The 19,914-nt window shown below is 41.6% G+C and overlaps 1 protein-coding gene across 4 annotated transcripts; it reads left to right on the top strand.

Moving 5' to 3' along the window:
* The first annotated feature begins 532 nt into the window (after nt 1-532).
* LOC105187962 (43 kDa receptor-associated protein of the synapse homolog) lies at nt 533-19,640 on the top strand. 4 transcript variants are annotated; one of them, XM_025298132.1, is made up of 10 exons: nt 533-2,309; nt 8,904-9,120; nt 11,813-11,964; nt 13,377-13,523; nt 13,798-13,957; nt 14,907-15,107; nt 15,526-15,624; nt 16,607-16,813; nt 18,822-19,021; nt 19,270-19,640. In XM_025298132.1, the coding sequence occupies exons 1-10, from the start codon at nt 2,050-2,052 to the stop codon at nt 19,475-19,477; spliced, it is 1,851 nt and encodes a 616-aa protein (XP_025153917.1). In that variant the 5' UTR covers nt 533-2,049; the 3' UTR covers nt 19,478-19,640. The 4 variants fall into 4 exon arrangements, with proteins under 4 accessions (XP_025153917.1, XP_025153918.1, XP_019699092.1 ...); XM_025298133.1 differs by having other exon boundaries at nt 534-2,309; nt 16,622-16,813; XM_019843533.2 differs by having other exon boundaries at nt 535-2,205.
* The last annotated feature ends 274 nt before the right edge of the window (nt 19,641-19,914 follow it).

The raw sequence follows: 19,914 nt of genomic DNA, 5'->3' as shown, positions 1-19,914 counted from the left end.
GAGACCCCCACCTCGGATGGCAGTCGGTGCGCTTTGGGGAGTGCGACGAGGAAAAAAGGATTCGACGGCCAGACGGCCGTGTGTCGCGCGCGCTCTCTTCACCCCTGCTGGTGCCTCCGTTGATCGCGCGCGCGTTGTTTCTCGCGAGCTGCTTCACGATCTTAAATGTCAATCAATGTGCGGTAATACATCGCGGTCGCACGAGGCCCTTCTGCCGTTATCGTTAATGTCGAAGCGGCGAGACGACTAAAGCGCATCGTAATTCGCAAAAGCGCACGTTCAACACCGTCCGACACGCGGAACTATCGGGACAACGTAACCGTAAACGTTGTCTCTTAGTATCAGCAGACCACTTGATGCGTTCGATAAAGGGAAGTGCGTACACACGCATATACATACGCATACGCACACGCATACGCACACTGACGCGGCACACCGCGCGGATCTGTTAGATGTATATACGTACATGTTACAGATTTATTTAAATACATGATAGATGCATATATAAATATTATATATATATATATATATATGTATATGTATGTTAAACCTTCATAGATCTCTAAATCACAACGTTGAAAACTTACATAGTATATGACGTTACGCGATTCTTGATAATCAGATATCGATAATTCAAACAAGTGACGCGCACGATTGGCTCGATTGGCGAGGAAGGTCGTCTTTTAACGGATTGAAAATCGCATGAAAATCGCCGTAGACGAGAAATAAGAGAGCGGGATAAGCGAAGCGAGAAGCGGCTATTTGTTACATGTGATACTCCGTGCGAGTGCAAGAGAAGGTGGAAACACTTGAAGTACCGTGAGACTCGAGCGGTCGTTTCTGTGTGTTACTACACGTGTTAACGAGTCGAACCTTACCAATCCTTCTCGATCAGCTGTGTGAATCGAGGAAACTGCCACGAGACATTTGCCAATTACGTTAAAGAAAAAAAAAAAAAAATAAGCAGCGTAAGAAGAAACAAAAGAGAGAAAGAGAACGAGGAAACGAAGGAAACGAAGTAACGAATTTCTCTCTTCGTCGTCAATACGCGCGAGTACTCGCGCGAGTCCACGGTGCTCAACTAGATACATAAGTACAAAGAGCATGTACAATAAGTACACGGACGTGCAAATTATTTTTCTCTCGGTCGAGGTGTACATCCCACTTATACGTTTAGTACACACGCAAACACACACTCACACACACTATACGAAATAAGCGCATCGAGTCTGTCCACAAATCTCTCGGGCGAGAAGCCCGACTCACGACGCTCCTCAATCTACCTCAGCGCGACTATCGCCATCGCGCGATTCCGTTCTTCCTTCCCACGCTTTCGAAACGAGCAAGTTCTCGTCGGGGAAGCGGCAACAAAACGAGGAACAAAACCGACAGTCACTCGACGCGTCGTCCAACTGAAAGTCCTAGAACCTAAAGAGTCAAGCGGAGACGTCTCGACGTCTTCGACGCTGCGCGTTCGTCCCCGTGTCCTCGCCGACCTCGCCGACGAGGGCTCTCACACCCTCGTGGGCGACCCGTTGCGTGTTACCGCTTCGTGAATTAGTCCCGTCGCTGAATCGAAGTTGTCGGATTTTCGACAGGTGCGCGGCTTCCGTTGCCTCTCGCCACTTATACGAACCGACACACACTCACACACACACACACATACATACATCAGCTTTTTCCTCCTTCCTCTGGCCGCAAACATGCGGAGATCGGCCGGGTGAATCCGTAGGATGATCGTAATCAGCGATCGAACGGGTGTATGCGTCTCGAGTGTTTCCGATCGCACGGGATCCTGATCCCGTCGATCTCTTGATCCTCGAGCTCGTTGCGCGAGGGACGACAAGACTCTCTATAGTACGCGGTACGTCGAGGTCGAGGGGGTATCTGTTCGCGGGGGATCGATCGAATGAGGCCGATTGGGGCCTCGAGGCAACGCATGTTGTATCGAGTTTCGGCGGGGCCGCGAGTTGTGTCGTTCGCCAAGCAAGCAAGTGATATGCGCTGTCTTACGCGGGTGCGCGGGCGGGACAATGCTGACGGCGAGAGATGAGATTAGAGCGCCGGGAAGAGAAAGCGAGAAGAAACAGCTGGGGCAGCACGGGGCAGAAGAGAGAAGAAGAAGAAGAAGAAGAAGAAGAAGAAGAAGCCGCGCAGCCAAGGAAGAAGACGCACAGCCATGTCATGGGAGTCTATTTCGTCCAGGTATTACCTCGGGCAAGTATTGTTGTTTACTCCGGAAATAGCGACCCACCACCAGGACCTCTACGGTTCGCAGCGCGAGGAGCAGGAGACTGCGACCGGAAGGCGTGAGTTGGCCGTATTATGTATATTCTAATTGATCTCGTGAGGGCGAGAACCCCTTAATTATCGCAAATGGAAAGTAAGAGAGGCCGCGTTGTACAATTGTTAGCCACGATTTGCATCGGACGTCGGGGCGTAACATTAATTGTATCGAGCGCGAGATGAGGGACCGCCGACGTCTATGCCACTTGTTTCGGTTTGTGACGTCAGAAGCGAGAAAGTGCGCGAGAATAATTCTCGTTGTTTCACGCTCGTATAAATTGATCTTCGCCGGCGAAGATCGTCTCGGTTCAATAAGATGGGCTCGCGAGAGGTATGCAACATTTCGTTACCCGTCCGCGATTAATTTATTATTACGGAATGGTACGGAAATGGAGTGAATGGCGTGATACGAACGCGGTGTCCGAAAGTGTTCTGTGTTTCACGTATTGTTTTTCGCCGGTAGAAAAGAGCATGCCCAGTTTTCTCTCTACTCGATTTGCAGCGTTTTCACCTGCGTTTTCTATCGTTGATTCAATATTCGATATTTGTTATTTAACCAATTATTTACGGTTATTGATTGTCACGAGACATCGAAGCGAACGTAATTGCTTAAATATTTCGTTGTTTTTGTTTCGATTGCAGTTAATATATTTAATTAATACAATGTGTGTGTGTGTGTGTGTGTGTGTGTGTGTGTGTATGCGTGTGCAGTAAGAGAAGTAATTATTAATACGTTTACCGGAAAAGAAAGGACGTTCGCGGATTACACAAAGGAGCGAGTTTACACAAACGCGCTTAACAGGACGTGCGCCGGACGTGTGTTTGAAACAATAAAAGTTAGCGCATCTTTCTCTGAGAGAAATGGGAAATGAAACGTGTGCTTTCCATGTACGTATATACAGAAGAATGGGAGAAACGAACGGGCCGATGCTGAAAAGTGTCGGGATTATGTGTCTCTGAAATGAGGTTCTCTCTCCTCTTGCCTCATGTTCGGAACGCAGCCAATTTACAAATTGAGGTGGTGGCCTAATGAATTCATATTTTGGCGAAAATGATGATTTGTTTGCGTTATAACATGCGCAGTTAACGTTGAAAATTAACGCGATGACGAAATAGCAGTTGTGAAAAAACAAATTGCAGAGCTGCCGCAGCGTGAAAATTGCGAGAGTAACAGAGGTTTAATTTTCATATTTTACACCGAATGTCGCGTACTTTTCCCGTTCTGTGGTTTGATTTAGATGGGGACGAGAGAGAAAAACTGAAAGAGATTATTTCGAGAGAAAGAGATGACATCCCGAAATTTCAATCTCCCCCACGAACTGCCGTCCTCTCCCGCGCTATTCGAGACAATGTAATGTTTTGAGGAAAAAATTTTGAACGCATATAATCTTCTTTTGTCGTACCCCATGATTTCGCGGGATCAATTTTTATGCAGATTCCCTCGCGTGGGAGAACATTCCTCTTGTTTCGAGTGGCTTTAAGGGGGCACATACACATCTAGCAGAGTTTAAAAAATCGATCTTTCGTTTTTTATATTTTCTTAAAGCTTTATGTGTAGAGAATATTTTCTCCAAGTTTTAAGTCAATATTGCAACAAATGATAAAGTTATAGGCCTGAGACATTGGAAACTTGCATAGGCGGGAGCCACTCAGGTAGCGTGGCCTGACTGTTCGTCCTGTGTATTATTCTTCCCGAATTTATTGTTATATAGCTTATACTTCTCGCTGTTGTATATCTGCACAGAGCCTGTTTTAATCACATATTTTGAACGTAACGGCTATCCAGACATAAATATAGCTTAATTCATCAGTAGCTTGCCGTTCGTGCAGCTGGCAATTAGAGCCAAGATCGAAGCCTTCATTTTGCAATGTTCTAAGTGAAAATGAAAGGAAGGAAAGGATCGAGACAAGATCATATTTCTGGAAGATTTAGGAAAGATATAACGAAAAAGGATGCCACCTAAAAATCGATACGAAGCCGAAAGAAACAAGGCAAGTACTAGTGCCAGTGCGAAAAAATTAAAAAGTGCGAACGACATTCCAGTTCCGGAAACGCCTAATACCTGATATTAAATTTTGAACTTTTTAAGTGTTTTCTGCTACATCGGAATATGACGCGTTATTGGTTATAAGCAAAATAGTGACGAGTAAGCTTGAATAATTTAATGTGAAAAGTAATTCCAAAAACAATGCATAGCGGAGTTATTATTGTCGAAATTGCTGCATATATAGCTACTTGCATGTTTAATAATGATGCAGCTTCATTATTACAAATAATGTATGCGATGAACATAAGTGTCGGACCGAACGCACATCAATATGCTGCACGGGAGAATAGTCGTCGCATCTACTTATTCTATACATAATTCTCTATTGTATGTCATAGGATTTCTTTTTTACGATACTTAGTTCTTTTTTACAGGAGAAAAATGAATGAATTTTTCCTTGAAAATCTCTATGTTATAGATTCAACGTCTGCTATTTTGTCAAAAATTGATATTTTCAAAATCGGCTACGACACGCGGAAAATTATACTATCTATTTTAATATTCTATTTCTCTTTTCTGTTTCAGTTGAGTTTTAGGAAAGCTACTACATCTGGTACCGATGATGTGGACTTTTCGAACACTGCTTCTTTCGCTTATATCTCTATTATTTTTTATAACTGCTGACTATAAAAAATCATAAATATTCTCTTAAAGAATTTTTATATAAAAAAACTTGGATCCCACAACTTCAATAGTTTTCCAGAAAAAAATTCCCGAAATTTACTTTTTTTTTCGATCTGTTAGGTGTACATGCTCCCTGAAACGTGAGATTGACGCGAGATTAAACGCGAGGAAGACGTTCCGGCGAGGCGGAAAGTGCGTACATTTCAGGAGAATGACGGAACCGAGCGTCTTGTATTCGTTAATCGCTCACGACGCGTGGAAGAGCTAGAGGATGGTTCGATTTTCCACTTAGAATCGCAACGCCGTACCGTACCTCGTAGCTCGTAAATAGGTCAGCAAAAGAGGTCGCAGGTGCCTCGCCCACCTAGCGAACGCGGCGGGAAAGCGATAGAGTGTCTTATACTCTTCGCTTTACACGATACGCGCTTGTATACATACATACATACATACATATATATATATATACACAAGCGTGCAAAAGAGAAACAGTGAGTTGACGCGCGCGCGTGCACGCACAACACATGTAAATGCGCATACAGAGACGCGCGCGGCTGTTTTTGGGGGGAAACCTTAGCGTGGGTAGAAAGTAATTTGCGACGGAGCCGCGATTCCCACGGGATTTCTATCAAGTGTCAGGCGCGAGGTAAATCTTCTCCTACGGTGGTTTACCTTAATCAATCCTAATGCGAAATAATTACCAATTAACTCCTTCGCTCTCTAATAACGCCGCTTAACGAGAAGAAACGTTATACTCGCGCTGTGGATACTGTTACGTATTATAAAACAGTATCTACGTCGAAAGTGTCTATCTGTGAAAGTAACTGGTTTATTTTAAAAAGAAAACGGAAATACAAGAGGAGGCGTATACGTTAGAATGTTTCTGTTGAAGTGGTGTGAAACGTATACACGTGGATGTGTAGATATAAAATAATAAGAGATATCGCGCGTGTGTTTCAAGTTGCTGGAGTTACAAGTGGGAACCGATGTAGCTGATGACAGGAGGACGTAGCGAGACATTTTGCCGCGTCTCGGTGTATATTACAATCGAAAATCGAAATAGAAATAAATTTTAGTGTCCTCGGGGTGGGTGGTGATGCACAGTGTGGGTCGTATTGCGGTAGGGTAGGGTAGGATAGGGTAGGGTAAGGTAGGGTAGATATAGGTACCTAGGTAAAAACCCCTGGCCCTATATATACGGGGTGCCCCAGATGTACTTCATTGCTTTACCATTCTGGATTTCGTCCGAAAGTTTTCATCGTTATGCGAGAGATCAATTTTTCCTGCGTTAATGAAAAGATTAGAATTATAATAATTTTCGCATAGTGAATAATCGAAAGAATGGAGAAGACAAAGTTTCAGAGGTGCGAGCTGACGACAAAATTTCATTCTTATTTTGTTTCATGTAAATTTTACCTCAGCGACACTTTAATTGAAGGCATTGTCAGCGAGATAATTAATTATCCGAGTTTAAAGGCGCGTCTTGGGAAAATCTCGCAATATTTCCAGTGAGGGAGGATCGACACGAACTCGCTCCAAGAATTTGTAAACGAAAAGCAACTTGACAAGGATGAGACACCCCATATACTTTGTAACTTTCCTAACACGCAGTTTGCAAACTCAACCTCTGGGACGACGGCCAAAAGCGGTTTATCTCCGTGTGCTCCTTCCGCTCGTCCTAGAAATAAATTAAGAATCTGCGCACATCGAACCCGCAAGAGGTCAGTCGCCGACATCCATCATCTAACTATCTAGTGTTTAATATGGGCTCGCAAAATACACAGGTCTGCAAAATTTCAAAAACTTTATGCGTTTTGGAATTGAAAGACTATTTTCTAATTTTCTAATTTTCGTAATTTTGTCCGCTGAATACGAATCCGGCTTTAGAATTTCTCTGTCACATCAGATTTCGAGATAATTAGGTTTAATTAGCCAAAAAATACCGATTTTCATTATATTCAATCGGTTACACAGGTCTGCATGATTTTGCGTTTTGGATTTCAAAGGTCATTTTCTACGTAATTTTGTCCGTTGAATACGAATCCGGTCTTAGAATTTTTCTATGACGTCAGGTTTTCGAGATAATTAGGTTTAAATAGCCAAAAACTGCTATATGACTATATTCAACTGATTATTATTATAATTCGCAAATTCAACATAAAAACATTGGAAGTTTGATTGAAAAATTGCAATAAAATTTCCTAGAGAATTTTTACCACGTGACCAATGATGTTTAGTTGATACATAGTGTTATAAAAATAATTTCTAAAGAATCCTATCTTTGTACTCTCACTTTTTTCTCACAGTGTACTATAAAGTACTATATTTTCCTTTATTCTATTGTTCTATTTTATTCTATTTTAATTTTTCATAGTTTTCATAATAATAAATTTATCAATTCAAGTCATGCTAGAAAAACAGACCGTCACATAATGTCTATAACGTGCTTTGAGTCTCATAGATTTCAATATCAATAAACTTCAATATGTCCGTCAAAAATAATCGTAAAATAGAAAATCATTTATGAGTTTAACCCCTTCCGTGGCACGGACGCACTGGTGCGTTCAGCCAAAACCGTGCCGTAAGTGGCACATTTAGTGAATTTCTATATTTTGACCTCAAATTTGGCTCCAGCGACCAAAAAAACTGAAGTATACAAATTATTGAAAAAATCCGCCCCGTCATTTTTTTGGGGCGGTTTCAGTGCATTTTACTGAATTTTGCTCTGCCACGGAAGGGGTTAAGGAGGATGAATAGTACATTAAGATGCCGTTAGCGAATATTGAAAAAACTTACTTTGTTAGCAATAATAGTCAAAATCAGCATTTTTTGGCTATTTCAACCTAATTATCTCGAAAAGCTAACGTGATAGAGAAATTCTAAGGCCGGATTCGTAGTCAGCCAACAAAATTACGTAGGAAATAACCTTTGAAATCCAAAACGCAAAATACAGACCTGTGTGATATCGATCGGAGCAGGGATACTTTATATTCGGAATGATGGCGCAATCGTTCTCACGGGTATTCCGCAAAATGACGAACGCGGGACATTTAACATTTTGGAGAAAGGGAAAAGCTGATAGTGTCGTGCTAAGGTTCTCATTCGACGGAACAGGCCGCTGTTTGCTAACTCGATGCGTAAAATGTGAAATTTCCCTTTAACTCGCGCTCGTAACGCACGATAATGTTATTTCCGTTGGTTTACGACGGGTTTGTAACTGCGCGCGTTAAGTATTCACGAGTATCCCGCCGAGAAAACGGATACGTTCCATTTTGTCATATCGAGAGCATAAATCAACCGCACGTGAGAACAATTTTAGGATTTCTACGGAACTTAAGCGCGATCGATGTTGTGAATATACCGCACGGCGCTCGGTCACGTCTTCTTTAAATTCCTCTCATCGGATTTCACGGAGGGCATGGAATTCCACGGCTGCTCAAATCGACCTTTAATACCGTCGAGCACCCTTAAATAGCCGATGATAGATGTAAAGCGATACTAAGTAGTCGTTGACCTCTTAATGATTCCACTCTATTTACAACGTGCTCGCTCACACACACACACACATACACACATACAAGCGCGGTTTTGTCATTCTTCACGATTCAGCAGCGAATATCGGGATTCTCGTGTTCAAGAAGCAGGGCGGCAAATTAATTTTCTCTCTTGCCATGGTTCTCTTCTAATTACCGTTACTTTCTTTAGCCAAACTCGGAATGATTTATGAGATAGCAAGGCGTAGGGAGAGTTACAACTCCTCCAACTTGTGGGTGGTCTTAACTACGAGCTATCAAGTGGCTCGTTGTTAAGATATGAACACGACAAAATGATAATGCTAGTGAGTGAGTGAGAGAGAGAGAAAGAGAGAGAGAGAGAGAGAGAGAGATGACGAGACTCCAAAAATCGGTTCGCGAATTAACATTGAGTTTTTTGAAAAATTTGTCACAGATCGGCGAGTCATCAGCTCTCGGCGACCGAGCTGCTGGGTAGCCCTGATGGATCGAGGCATCCGCTCGACGTTTGCGACTTTTCCGAGGAGGATTACAGAAATCAGAACGGCAATGGCAGTAACGGCCATTACCAAAATGGTAGGTCGGGTGCTGGTATATGGGAGTGTCTCATAGGTTGCAGAAAGCGGCTTGATCAACAATTAGCTCGAAGAAGGGTAAGTACTTTATTATATATATATATATTTTCTCTCTCTCTCTCTCTCTCTCTCTCTTTTACCTTTATTCTCTCGGGGAAGTTGAATCGGATAGTTGAATTTGGTACAGATGCTCGTTCCTGCTCGTAAAAGGCAATGTGTCTGCGAGACGCGGTGCGACATTAAAGTTTGTTCAACAGAGAAATTCGAGAGTAAATTATAACAGCTTGGTAATAGAATGAAAAAAGGCGGAAAAACAGTAGAAGATATAACGAACGTAAAATCTCTGCTTCCCAGCGAAATTACACTGGTATATACTGATTCTCTTTGATTGGCATATAAACGGTTAAAGGAAATATAGAGATGTAAACGTTGCGCGCGCATTTGAAATGGATATAATATTATACTTGTTTGACTTGTTTCCGCTTGTTTAGCTACATAGTGCATTGTGCTACACAATGCACAGTGTGTGCATTGTGTTTCGTTTAAAAGACCCGACGCTATAATTATTCATCGGGACTTGCGAACGTTCAGCGTGCCCACTGTGCTTTCCGTCAAGGTTCCAGAGCATTTATCAAAGTTCTCACTTCAAAAAGTGAACACGATTTCCTAATATCACTAATATCGAAATGCGCGATTCTCGAAACGTTTCGCGGTATTCAACGAACGCGACGTCATCGGAACGGTGTAACGCGTCGAAAGAACCCGGCGTGTAATATGTCAAACGAGTAACAGTATCTGAAGGGCCACTCAAGCAACAAAAGGACATGACGGCTACATAACGAGGCATATTTCGCAAGCGAACACGCTTTATCGGTCACTGTCAAGTTCACGATGTGCATGCCGTAGCCGAGCGGTCACGCTATCCTTCCGTAACCGCTAAAACTGAAGTACTTGTTGTACCGTGTTCAACGTTCCGAATACATTTCACCTAGCGAGACTTATGATTTCGCGCTTCGCGTCTGACAGTTGATCCATATGATGTCCGCTTTACATAATAACGAACATAATTTGCATTCACATTTTCTCACATCGAAGTTACGCGACGCGCCACGATCGTTACGTATTTGGCAAAAACCCACGGAGATTTATATCGATGTCGTTTCTCCGAGGAAAATCCCCGCGCTACTCAAAACTCCTTGATGTCCTTGCGACCGCAAAACACCTATACTCTATGCACATGGAGCTTTCACTCGCAAGGTTGCTAAGATCGACCATAAAGATTGCCAGGTCTATCCTAGCACGGATAAAAAAAATTAATGTCATAATAATGTCAAGGCCGTAACATTAAAAATCCTATTCTCGCTTATTATGCCAACCGAGAGGGGCTCGAAGTTGCGCCGCGGCACGAGAACGTTCGTTCGTCCTTCGGGAATGTGTTCCTTAGAAAATGTCCTGTCCTCGAGCCACCACGATAGTGTTTCTCAACAAGGCTCTTCGCAAGGTTGCCGAGATGATGGCGAATGAGGCGGTGCGCCAACGCGTATCGTTAGATCTCCGCCACGTTCTGACGCGCGGCAATTATTATCTCGGTCGTGCGCGCACGCACGCGGACACATTTTTACGTACCTCGAGACGCTATTTATATTTTATCGTAGAGCTAGATCTGCCGGGGGCAAGGTTCAGGGTCGAATCGATACGGCCTTCTGCCGCAGCTCGCTCCTATTCATCGCATTATCTACTTTGTGGTTATTACCGCGTGATAAAGAGCATCACGTTTGCGTATCGCAGCTTCGATCTGCTCTTCCTGGTGCGGCCACCTATCATTTAAAGCCCGTTCCGCGCGCGAATCATCTAAAACCCGTAACTGCACAATGCAGCGTGCTCGCGTTATTAATTTATTCGCCACTATGTAGACAGTATAATTCCGCGCGGAAATTAAATTTCAAATGCGGAGCCCGGTCGTCAGCATAAAACTCGCTGATCGGCGACATAAAATTCCGAATTTCACACCCAATTTGTTCGGAATATAATAACTTATATACATACATGTGTGTGCACGTTGCATGCATGCGTGCGCAAAACAATTTTTGTTCCCATTCTGTCGGCTGATCGATTCCCGTTATTTTCCGGAATATCAAGACTGTTTTCACGATTTTATAAAGAGCGGATCCTCCCCGAATTTTGATAGTATGCGGAATTACATGCACAACAGCGGCGCGTGAGCCGCAGAGTCACGCGACAATCAAACGAGCCTAGTAATGAAGGGGATTACCGTCTATTAATATTACCCGTATTAATAGACTTCGCGCGACTTCCTCTTTGATGTGCACATGCGTTCTTAGACGATGCGTCTTCGCTTGAGAGGGCCGGGACTGACTCAATGTCAATTTCGTGAGCATCGATTTCAAGGTCCGCCGTCCGCGGTCTCTGACCATGATTGACCAGGAGGAAGTACATGGGCATATCGGGAAAAGTACAAGAGTGCGCGCGCATGATCAGCGGAAATTCAAGGACTCGCGCAAGAAGCGATGCGTTAAATCGGACGGTACAGATTTTACACGGACGAGTAATTTAGAAAAGGGGAGATCAGCTTGTAACGATCTTCGTCTTTTCACCCGCCCCGCGATGAATTCTCACGAAACGGGAAAAGAAGAAGAAAGAGGAAACTGCGCGCGCGAGTTATAATACATGTTGCATTTACTACTATAAATCGACGGCTTGTTGTAAATTGCGACACGAAGTGCCGGGATTGTTGTTTCGTGTGCCTCAGGTGGAGCAGGGTCTGAAATTGTACCGGGCTCATAAACAACAAGCCGCGGTTAGAAAATGGAGGGGCGCATTGAAGAGCATCAGGCACCGCGAGGATAAATTCACTCTTCTCGGATATCTGTATCAGGCGTACATGGATTGGGGCAAATACAGGTATTTTTATGGAATAAAGCCGTGCGAGCGCGAAAGACCCGCTCTGCTCCCGTTTGTATGTACTGTCTATTTGTATTTGAGTCGAAACAGATCAGACTGATGTCCCTGACGGGGGATTTTACGACCGCCACTCTTGCATCGGGCAATTATTAAACACTATTAGATTTTTTATATTGACCCGATATTGGCAGGCGATTTTTAGTCGGATATTTTAACTGTACTTTAGCCAAAAGAGAGTGAGTAATGGGCGGTTTTGAAATCATGTGTGTACCATATGAAAAAAAGTGACGAATTACACAGAATTTGTACAAAATGCTTTGAATAAGATGCAGACAGTAAAAGAAGAGGGTTGCAGTGCATTTGATGAATGTTAGAACGTATTTGATATCTTAATAAGGAAAATTTAATTTTTCAAAATTATTAAAAAAGATCTGCTACCAGATACGAGATAGGTGATTCATCGGGGTAGGTTCATCGGAGTAGTAAAATTCATCAATCTTTGCAATCGTTGCAATTTTCCTTTCATTAACTGCATGAAACTGCGTGAAACCTGATGCCTTCCAATATCTGTATACTTTCTAATATGTCTTGCATTAGATCTCCCATAATCTAATATATTTCAGCATCCCTATACAATCATATATATCGCAAATATCACATGTCAAAATTATACACACATGAGAACACATGTCATTACAAGAGCGTGTATGATACGACATAAACGGGTTCAGTACAAGATGCCGAGATGAGGTGGTGTTTGTTTTATGTTGCTATGTTGATTTTTCATCGGGCAGTTAAAAGTTTGAATCTTTTTTGAGGCGAGCAACGTGCGCTCTCGAGCCGCGCACCGACCGGCGGAAAGCTCACGTCGTAGCATATAATGCGTATTGTTATAATGCGTCCGCATCACGGATCTCTCGGTGTCGACTCAAAGGAGCGGCACGCAACATTGTCAGTGGTTCTAATACCCATCTAACGATTTCGCCGCTCATTGATTTCTTCACGTAGAAAAATCGTAGCCAAATTGCATTCGCAAGCTGAAACTGTCCCACGTTTGACGAGAGAGAGTGATTATTGTTTCTCTCTATTATCGATTAATTTGGCGGTATATTAAAAGGTCGAAACTCGGGCTAAAGATAAAGCTGTGATTAAGAACGCCGATTTAGACAAAATCAAACGTATTGCATCGCGGATAATATAATCTTCCGTTTATTGTATAGTATAAAAGTAAATTTTTAATTGTGTGTAAATTGTCCAGTTTAAGTCCCGGTTTTATCTCGATCGTTGCTATCTTTCGCGAAGATAACCACGTTCAGCCTGCCCGTTTCCTGTTTCGTCTCGCTTCTCAGTGTAAGCCTTCGCAGGGGTCTTACGGCGATTCGATTCCATCGTCAGGCTTTTTACCCTTCCAGGGACAGCATCGAGTTCGGTCACAAGCAATTATGTATTTCGGAAGAATTGGACTCGCCGAACATGCGGGCGGAAGCGTATTTGAACTTAGCCAGGGCACACGAGAGATTAGGCGCCCTGGATAGAGCGTTAGACTATGCCCGGCACAGGTTTGAACGTCTTTCATATCTATTTACGGTCATCAAGTAGATTATCCGTCGACATGCTCAAAAGATCATGCAGCACAAAAACTAAACTAAAATATATCTAGTATGGTATACCTCTGATCGTAAGAACAATGATAATAAGTTCAAGGAAATAGAGTCGATCGTGATCGATAGATATATATAAATAACTGATTGTCGGTGATTCTCAATATATAATATAGTGTGTGTGTGTGTGTACATATCGAGATTTAACGCCTGTAATTTTACATCTACGCAGCTTGTATAACGAGTGCGACCAGTGCGCCACTGCTGGATTAGTTCACTTAACTGTAGGCAGAGTCCACTTAGAACTAGCGGGATTCTGCAAGGCCTTGGAAGCGTTTCAGAGAGCCCACAAAATCGCCCACTCCATTCAAGATCCCTCCTTAGAACTGCAGGTAATTAGCTCTCTTTGTGTTTGCCTCTTTGTTTTCTTTCTCACGCGATCCCGACAAGCATCGCGCATTATTGTCGCGATGTTCGCGTTAATTAACGCACAGGACCACGTAGAACGATTAAAAAAGTCGTGCGTCGCGTTCTTGCGAGAAACCCGTCTTGCCCGACCTCCTTCGCATTGTCGAATGTAAGTCAGTCGATTGCATCTTTGATCCAATTTGTTTGCAGCGCGTGATAAACACTGTCTGAATCCTCGAGCGAGTATGTTGGTTGTCATTGCTGGGATTACTGTCCCGGTAAATACGCAGATGTTGCAAGTCGGGATTACTTTGTGTTTAGAGTTTAGAATTTATTGTTTTACTCTGGAGTTGACTCCTTAAAGTGTACAGTGGAGGACCGGAAAGTTGTTCGTAACTTTTCATGTGAGTTTCGGAACGTATCTGTCTGGTTCAATCAGAGAATTCTTTTTCTCATGGGAGAGTTACTTATCAATTAGCAGAATTAGGAGAATTGTTTGTTAATAGAAACCTCCCTATTTACGAACATACGTCTACGTGCCATAGAATGTTATATGGCAAATATAAATAAATAAAATAAGTAATTCGTCTTTGTGATACGATATATAATTTTACGACTAATATATCTTTTCCATTTCCTCTTGGATAATGGAATGTCAATGCGATTTGAAAAAAATGCCGCCGTTACAATGCCGTGTTGCTTTATCTCTTGTGTGCATGATCTCGCAAAATAAAGAGATACGTATCACAAATTCGCAAGACTCCGGCAAAGAAAGAGAGATTCGGGGAAAAGTAATGACTCTTCACTCTCTTTCTCTCCTTTGAAATATATATTGAGATAAGGGCTCGCGTGGAAATTTGCTTCGCGATGCTCTCTTAATTAGTCTGCTCATGGCGACAGCTGCCTATCCTGATAATTTGGTTTCTTTTTTAGGTATACGTCGGCCTGTCGGAACTTTACTGTAGGTTACAGGACGCGGACAAGAGCGCGCGATATGCGGCGAGAGCTTACGATCTCTCCAGAAGTTTACAACTGGGAGATCTGAATTCGCGTCATCACAGGGCGGCGTTATTGCAGATGGCCGCGGCATTGCGGAAAAAGGGCGAGCTGGGCGACGCTCACGATTATTGTTCGGTAAAGTTCCGATCGGGAATCGCGCGAGTGGGAAAACTTACGTCACTTGGATCAAAGATACGGAATCACCGCGAAACTTTCGCTTCTTCAAACGACTTCGAACGAAATGTATTGCGAGGATATCGCGCAAACTTTTCTATGGGGATATATATATATATATAATTTTTTTCTTTCATTCCGCACAGAACAGTTTCATCGTTGATTACGCGACAATTGATTTTGACCGAATACTCGGATACTCGTGAAAAAAGTATGCACTATTTAGAATATTGTGCACTTTGCTGTATGACTTATGAAAGTTGCTAGATACGGTATATTGTAAACGCTGTTAAGACAGATCGCAATAATTAATTCACGCTATATTATAACACGGATGTTCAACAGTTATACGAATCCATTGCTTACACATTGTGTGTAGGAAGCGACACGGCTGTCACTAGTTTCTGGCGACCAAGCCAGTTATGCCCGAAGCATCCGTATTATGGGAGACATTTACAGGAAGAAGTCCGACATAAATGTAAGTTCGCCATAAGTTACTGTTACGACTCCTCTTAACTTTCCTTGCTCGTATCTTTCACCAGGACAGTTATAGTAAAATTCTTCTTACGGTATAATAATGTTATCTCTTATTTTTCTCTATTTATCATTTTGTGATCATACTAATTATGATGATAACTGATATAAAATTATATATAAACATCGTATATATATGTATAAAAAAGAAAATATATATATATATATATATCTTTCTTTTTCGTTTGCATATTTGGAACATTGCAACGGGAAATAACGCATCAACACATTTTTATATATCTATTTGCATATCACATATCCCGTCGAAAAAAAAAAACATTTTTGTAGGCAAATATTTTTATCGGCATTCGCGTCAAGTGCTGTGATTCTATCGGAACTATTGAAAGCCTTATTGAATATATCAACACTATCATACACGGTATCCTATCAACAACGACGAAAAACGTCATCACTGGGACGTTCCTTTGCATGCTATAAAAGCATTTTGAACGCAACATACATCACGCTTGCAACGCATACCACTTTCACCTTGTTTTGACGCTACAAATCCCTTTGAACACTGTTAAAAAGTAAATAGCAAAAATATTTGAAAAAAATGTTCGATTTAAAACAACACCAAATATTAGAGGGTCGTCTATATCCGGTTCTGTTTCCTCTTCTTAATTGACACTTTTATCCACGCGAAATCCCGCATCCTTTGCTTCGACATTAATCCGAGAGATATCTTTGAAATGAACATTCCACGAGCACAAGTGATATCATTATATAACTTGAATTTTTTAATTCCGAAGTTTATGCAGTTGCGTTCCCACACACACACGCACACATAGACGCGCGAGCGAAGTAGTCGTCTCTCTCGAACTTGATCTGTCCTTTAGTTAGTGATCGCGCATACAATTAGCCTTTAGTTGACGCATCGAGTACATCGACCTGCATCTCAGGACGATAACACCGGTGAGATAAAGGTGGACATATTGCAGAAAGCGCTTCAACAGTACGAAAGCGCGATGGGCTCAGCAGCCGCAACCGGCGATCGGCTGTGTCAGATGGAAGCGATGGACGGCGCGGCGAGATGTCTAGAAGCTTTCAGACTCCAGAACAAGATATGCAACTGTAGACCCCTCGAGTTCAATACCAGGCTCCTGGAGGTGGCGGGATCGGTCGGCGCCAAAGTAAACTGCCAATATAGATCGCGGATTGCGCGGCCCATCGTTCGTTCCATTTAACAGAAACAGGGAGAGAACTAGGGGGAGAGAGAGAGAGAGAGAGAGGGAGAGAAAGAGTCAGGAAAACGCGATGTACTGTGAAATCAATTTCCTTCCTTCCGTTAGACGTGAAAACTTGGAGGTTTTCTCCTCTTTACTTCAGTCTTCGGAAATCGCAGTAAAGCTTTTCACACGTTGAGTATTTAGAACGAGTTGCACGTACCAAAAGAAAAGCAGATCTCTCTCTCTCTCTCTCTCTCTCTCTCTCTCTCTCTCTCTCTCTCTCCCCTCTTTATCGTCTTCACTCTTGCTAATTTTAAATAATACGTTTATGTGATGTAATATATTATACATTCCATTTTCCAACACCTGAACGAATTTTCTAATAAATTATAAGAATTATAGATCAAGTTCTATCGGATGGATCGCGATTGATTCTCTTTAAAATGACAGTAAAATTTCTTGGAAAATTTTCGCTATGTTAACAATGATGTTTAATTGGTACATAGTATTATAAAAATAACTTCTAAAGATCCTATCTTTCTGCTTTCATTTTTTTTCTTACTGTGTACTATAAAGTACTATATTTTCTTTCATTTTCTTGGTTTTAATTTTTCGTAGTTTTCATAATAATAAATTTATCGATTCAAGTCATGCTAATGCATGAGAAATAGACTGTCACGTGATGTTTATAATGTACTTTGAGTCTCATAGATTTTCAATAGATAGTCTTCATTCAGAGTCTCATAGATCTTCAATATCAATAAACTTCAGCATCTCTGTCAAAAATAATCGTAAAATAAATAATCTTATATGATTTTAAGGGGGAAGAATAGAACATTAAGATGTCGTTAGCAAATTTGTTAAAAAAAAAATTACTTTGTTAGCAACAATCGGTTGAATATAGTCAAAATCAGCATTTTTAGTTATTTAAACCTAATCACCTGGAAAACCTGACGTGATAGAGAAATTCTAAAGCCGGATTCGTATTTAGCGGACAAAATGACGTAGGAAATGACTTTTGAAATTCAAAACGCAAAATCATGCAGACCTGTGTTATCGCGAGTCCCAATGAAATGCCAAAAGAACAATCGACATACTATTACGTGACTGCTACATCGCACGGGTATTCCATGTATATATTACTACACCCATATCGTGTACATCCCGGGTCCTCGCGCTATTTGTGTCCATGAATCAATGGAACTGGTCCTCTATTTAGATGTTATATATGCGCGCATGTAACGCAAACGCAATGTGTACAAGTTTATCTCAAAGTATAAAGTGTGTGACTTCATCAACACCTCGCAATGGGGTTCGCTGAAGGTCGCCGTTAAACTCCAAATTGCAAGATGACGCTTCGTCTTTCATTAAAGACAACGAGAAGATTCTCGTATGAGATTACGATAAAAATGAAAATAAAAATATACGGCGAGAGAATTTTATAGCAAAGGTTATTATAGGGTTTTGCATTTGAGGAACATATCGCTTTGAGGATACTCTGCTTTAATTTATTATTCCTCCACTTTACGCGTACTGTTTATATTTTGGGAACTGAAATCTAAATATCAAGACATTTGCGTCTTAAGAAAATTCATTATTTTTGCACTGTTAGAATATATGATAAATCTGCAAATAAATTGATACGGAAAAGTTATAGTATTCTCTTCGTGTAGAATTCAACAAATTCCTTGACGGTTCTTTTTCTGAATCATTAAAGGAAATCCAAGATGGATCGAATGCAGCGTTTGTCAAGAATCGGGATTTTATACAGGCTAAAGTAACATTGGATTAATATTAAAGAAAAGAGATCGCTGGGCATTTAGATTAATGTTATACGATAAGATAGGGAACAAACGAGGTTTACCGCAGAATCACTGTAAAGAAATAGTTTGCGCAACGAGAAAGCGCATATACGATTCTCTGTGAGAAATGTGTATTCAGAAGAAGATTACAAGGCTCTGACTACTTACAGCTCTTGGTGCGGACAGTTAGATCCCGACTGTCGCGAATCTACGGGTCTTTGGGAGATGAGGAACAAAAAGGGCATCACGAGAGACTAGCGACCGCGATGGAGGAAGATCTGGAGTTACGATGCGGAAGCTGTAACGAACCATTCGGTCTGGAAGCTGATTCTTTGGAAGCATTACCTTGTTCTCACATATTACACGCTAGGTAAGAAAAATTTTGTAAGACCACACTCTGCTCTTGAAGACAAATTGTAACAAATTGTGCGAAAAAGTTCACGCGGGGAACATTCTGCATCACGACATTATTATAATTTTCTGCAATGACTTTTTACTCGCTAGTCGTCCGTTATATGATGTAAAACAAAAGATTATAAGCAGAGCTTACGAAACACTGATCATTAAATCCCTTGAAAGAATATTTCTCCTACCCTTATTCTCTCGTAACAATTGCAGATGCGCGTACGACATCTTGAAGAGACGCGACAAGAAGAAAAAACGTTTGTGCCCCGACTGCCACAAATCTGTCAGCTCACGACTGTACCTGCATTGCGAGGATCCTCACGGCATGAATACTTTGAATCATAGTTCCTTGAGTCTGGCGTCATTGAGGGCCAGCAGCCTAGCAACACTTGAGGACTGTCACGCGACGAGTAGCGTTTAAAACACAATGGATTTCGTTTATTTTAACGCGTTGGCATCCGCATGAGATTAGATAATTTTAAGGATTATAATTTGGAAGAGAAGAAGAAAAAGAGCCAAGAGAAAGTAGTACGATGCAAAGAGATTTAATGGCAATAAAGAGTGCACGCCTCGAACCGCTCTGACGAGAATGTTGCTTTCCTTCCCTCCTAACAACGAATCCGCATATTTTACCGTAAAACGATAACCAAAAGAGATTACAATAAAATAATAAATGAGAAAAAGCTATGAGTTATATTTCTTGTCAACATTTTTAATCTCTATGTAAAACTAGTTTCCCAAATAGCAATCATCATTTAATTTCAAAATGTAAAATTAGTTTCCCACATAGCAATCATTATCTTGAATTGTTGCAAGGTAAGATAAAGGATATATTCAAAAGCAAATTAATAAAATTGC

Source organism: Harpegnathos saltator, unplaced genomic scaffold (assembly GCF_003227715.2).
Source record: "Harpegnathos saltator strain DR-91 unplaced genomic scaffold, Hsal_v8.6 scaffold208, whole genome shotgun sequence".
Classification (NCBI taxonomy): Eukaryota; Metazoa; Arthropoda; class Insecta; order Hymenoptera; family Formicidae; genus Harpegnathos; species Harpegnathos saltator.
Note: the sequence above shows the minus strand (reverse complement) of the source record. Positions and strands in the feature narration are given on the sequence as shown.

Coding starts and splice junctions, on each gene's coding strand:
- LOC105187962 (XM_025298132.1), top strand. CDS start 2,050: ATGAGATTAGAGCGCCGGGAAGAGAAAGCGAGAAGAAACAGCTGGGGC. Junction 13,958..14,906: donor ATCCCTCCTTAGAACTGCAG/GTAATTAGCTCT, acceptor TTTCTTTTTTAG/GTATACGTCGGCCTGTCGGA. Junction 16,814..18,821: donor CGGGATCGGTCGGCGCCAAA/GTAAACTGCCAA, acceptor GACTACTTACAG/CTCTTGGTGCGGACAGTTAG.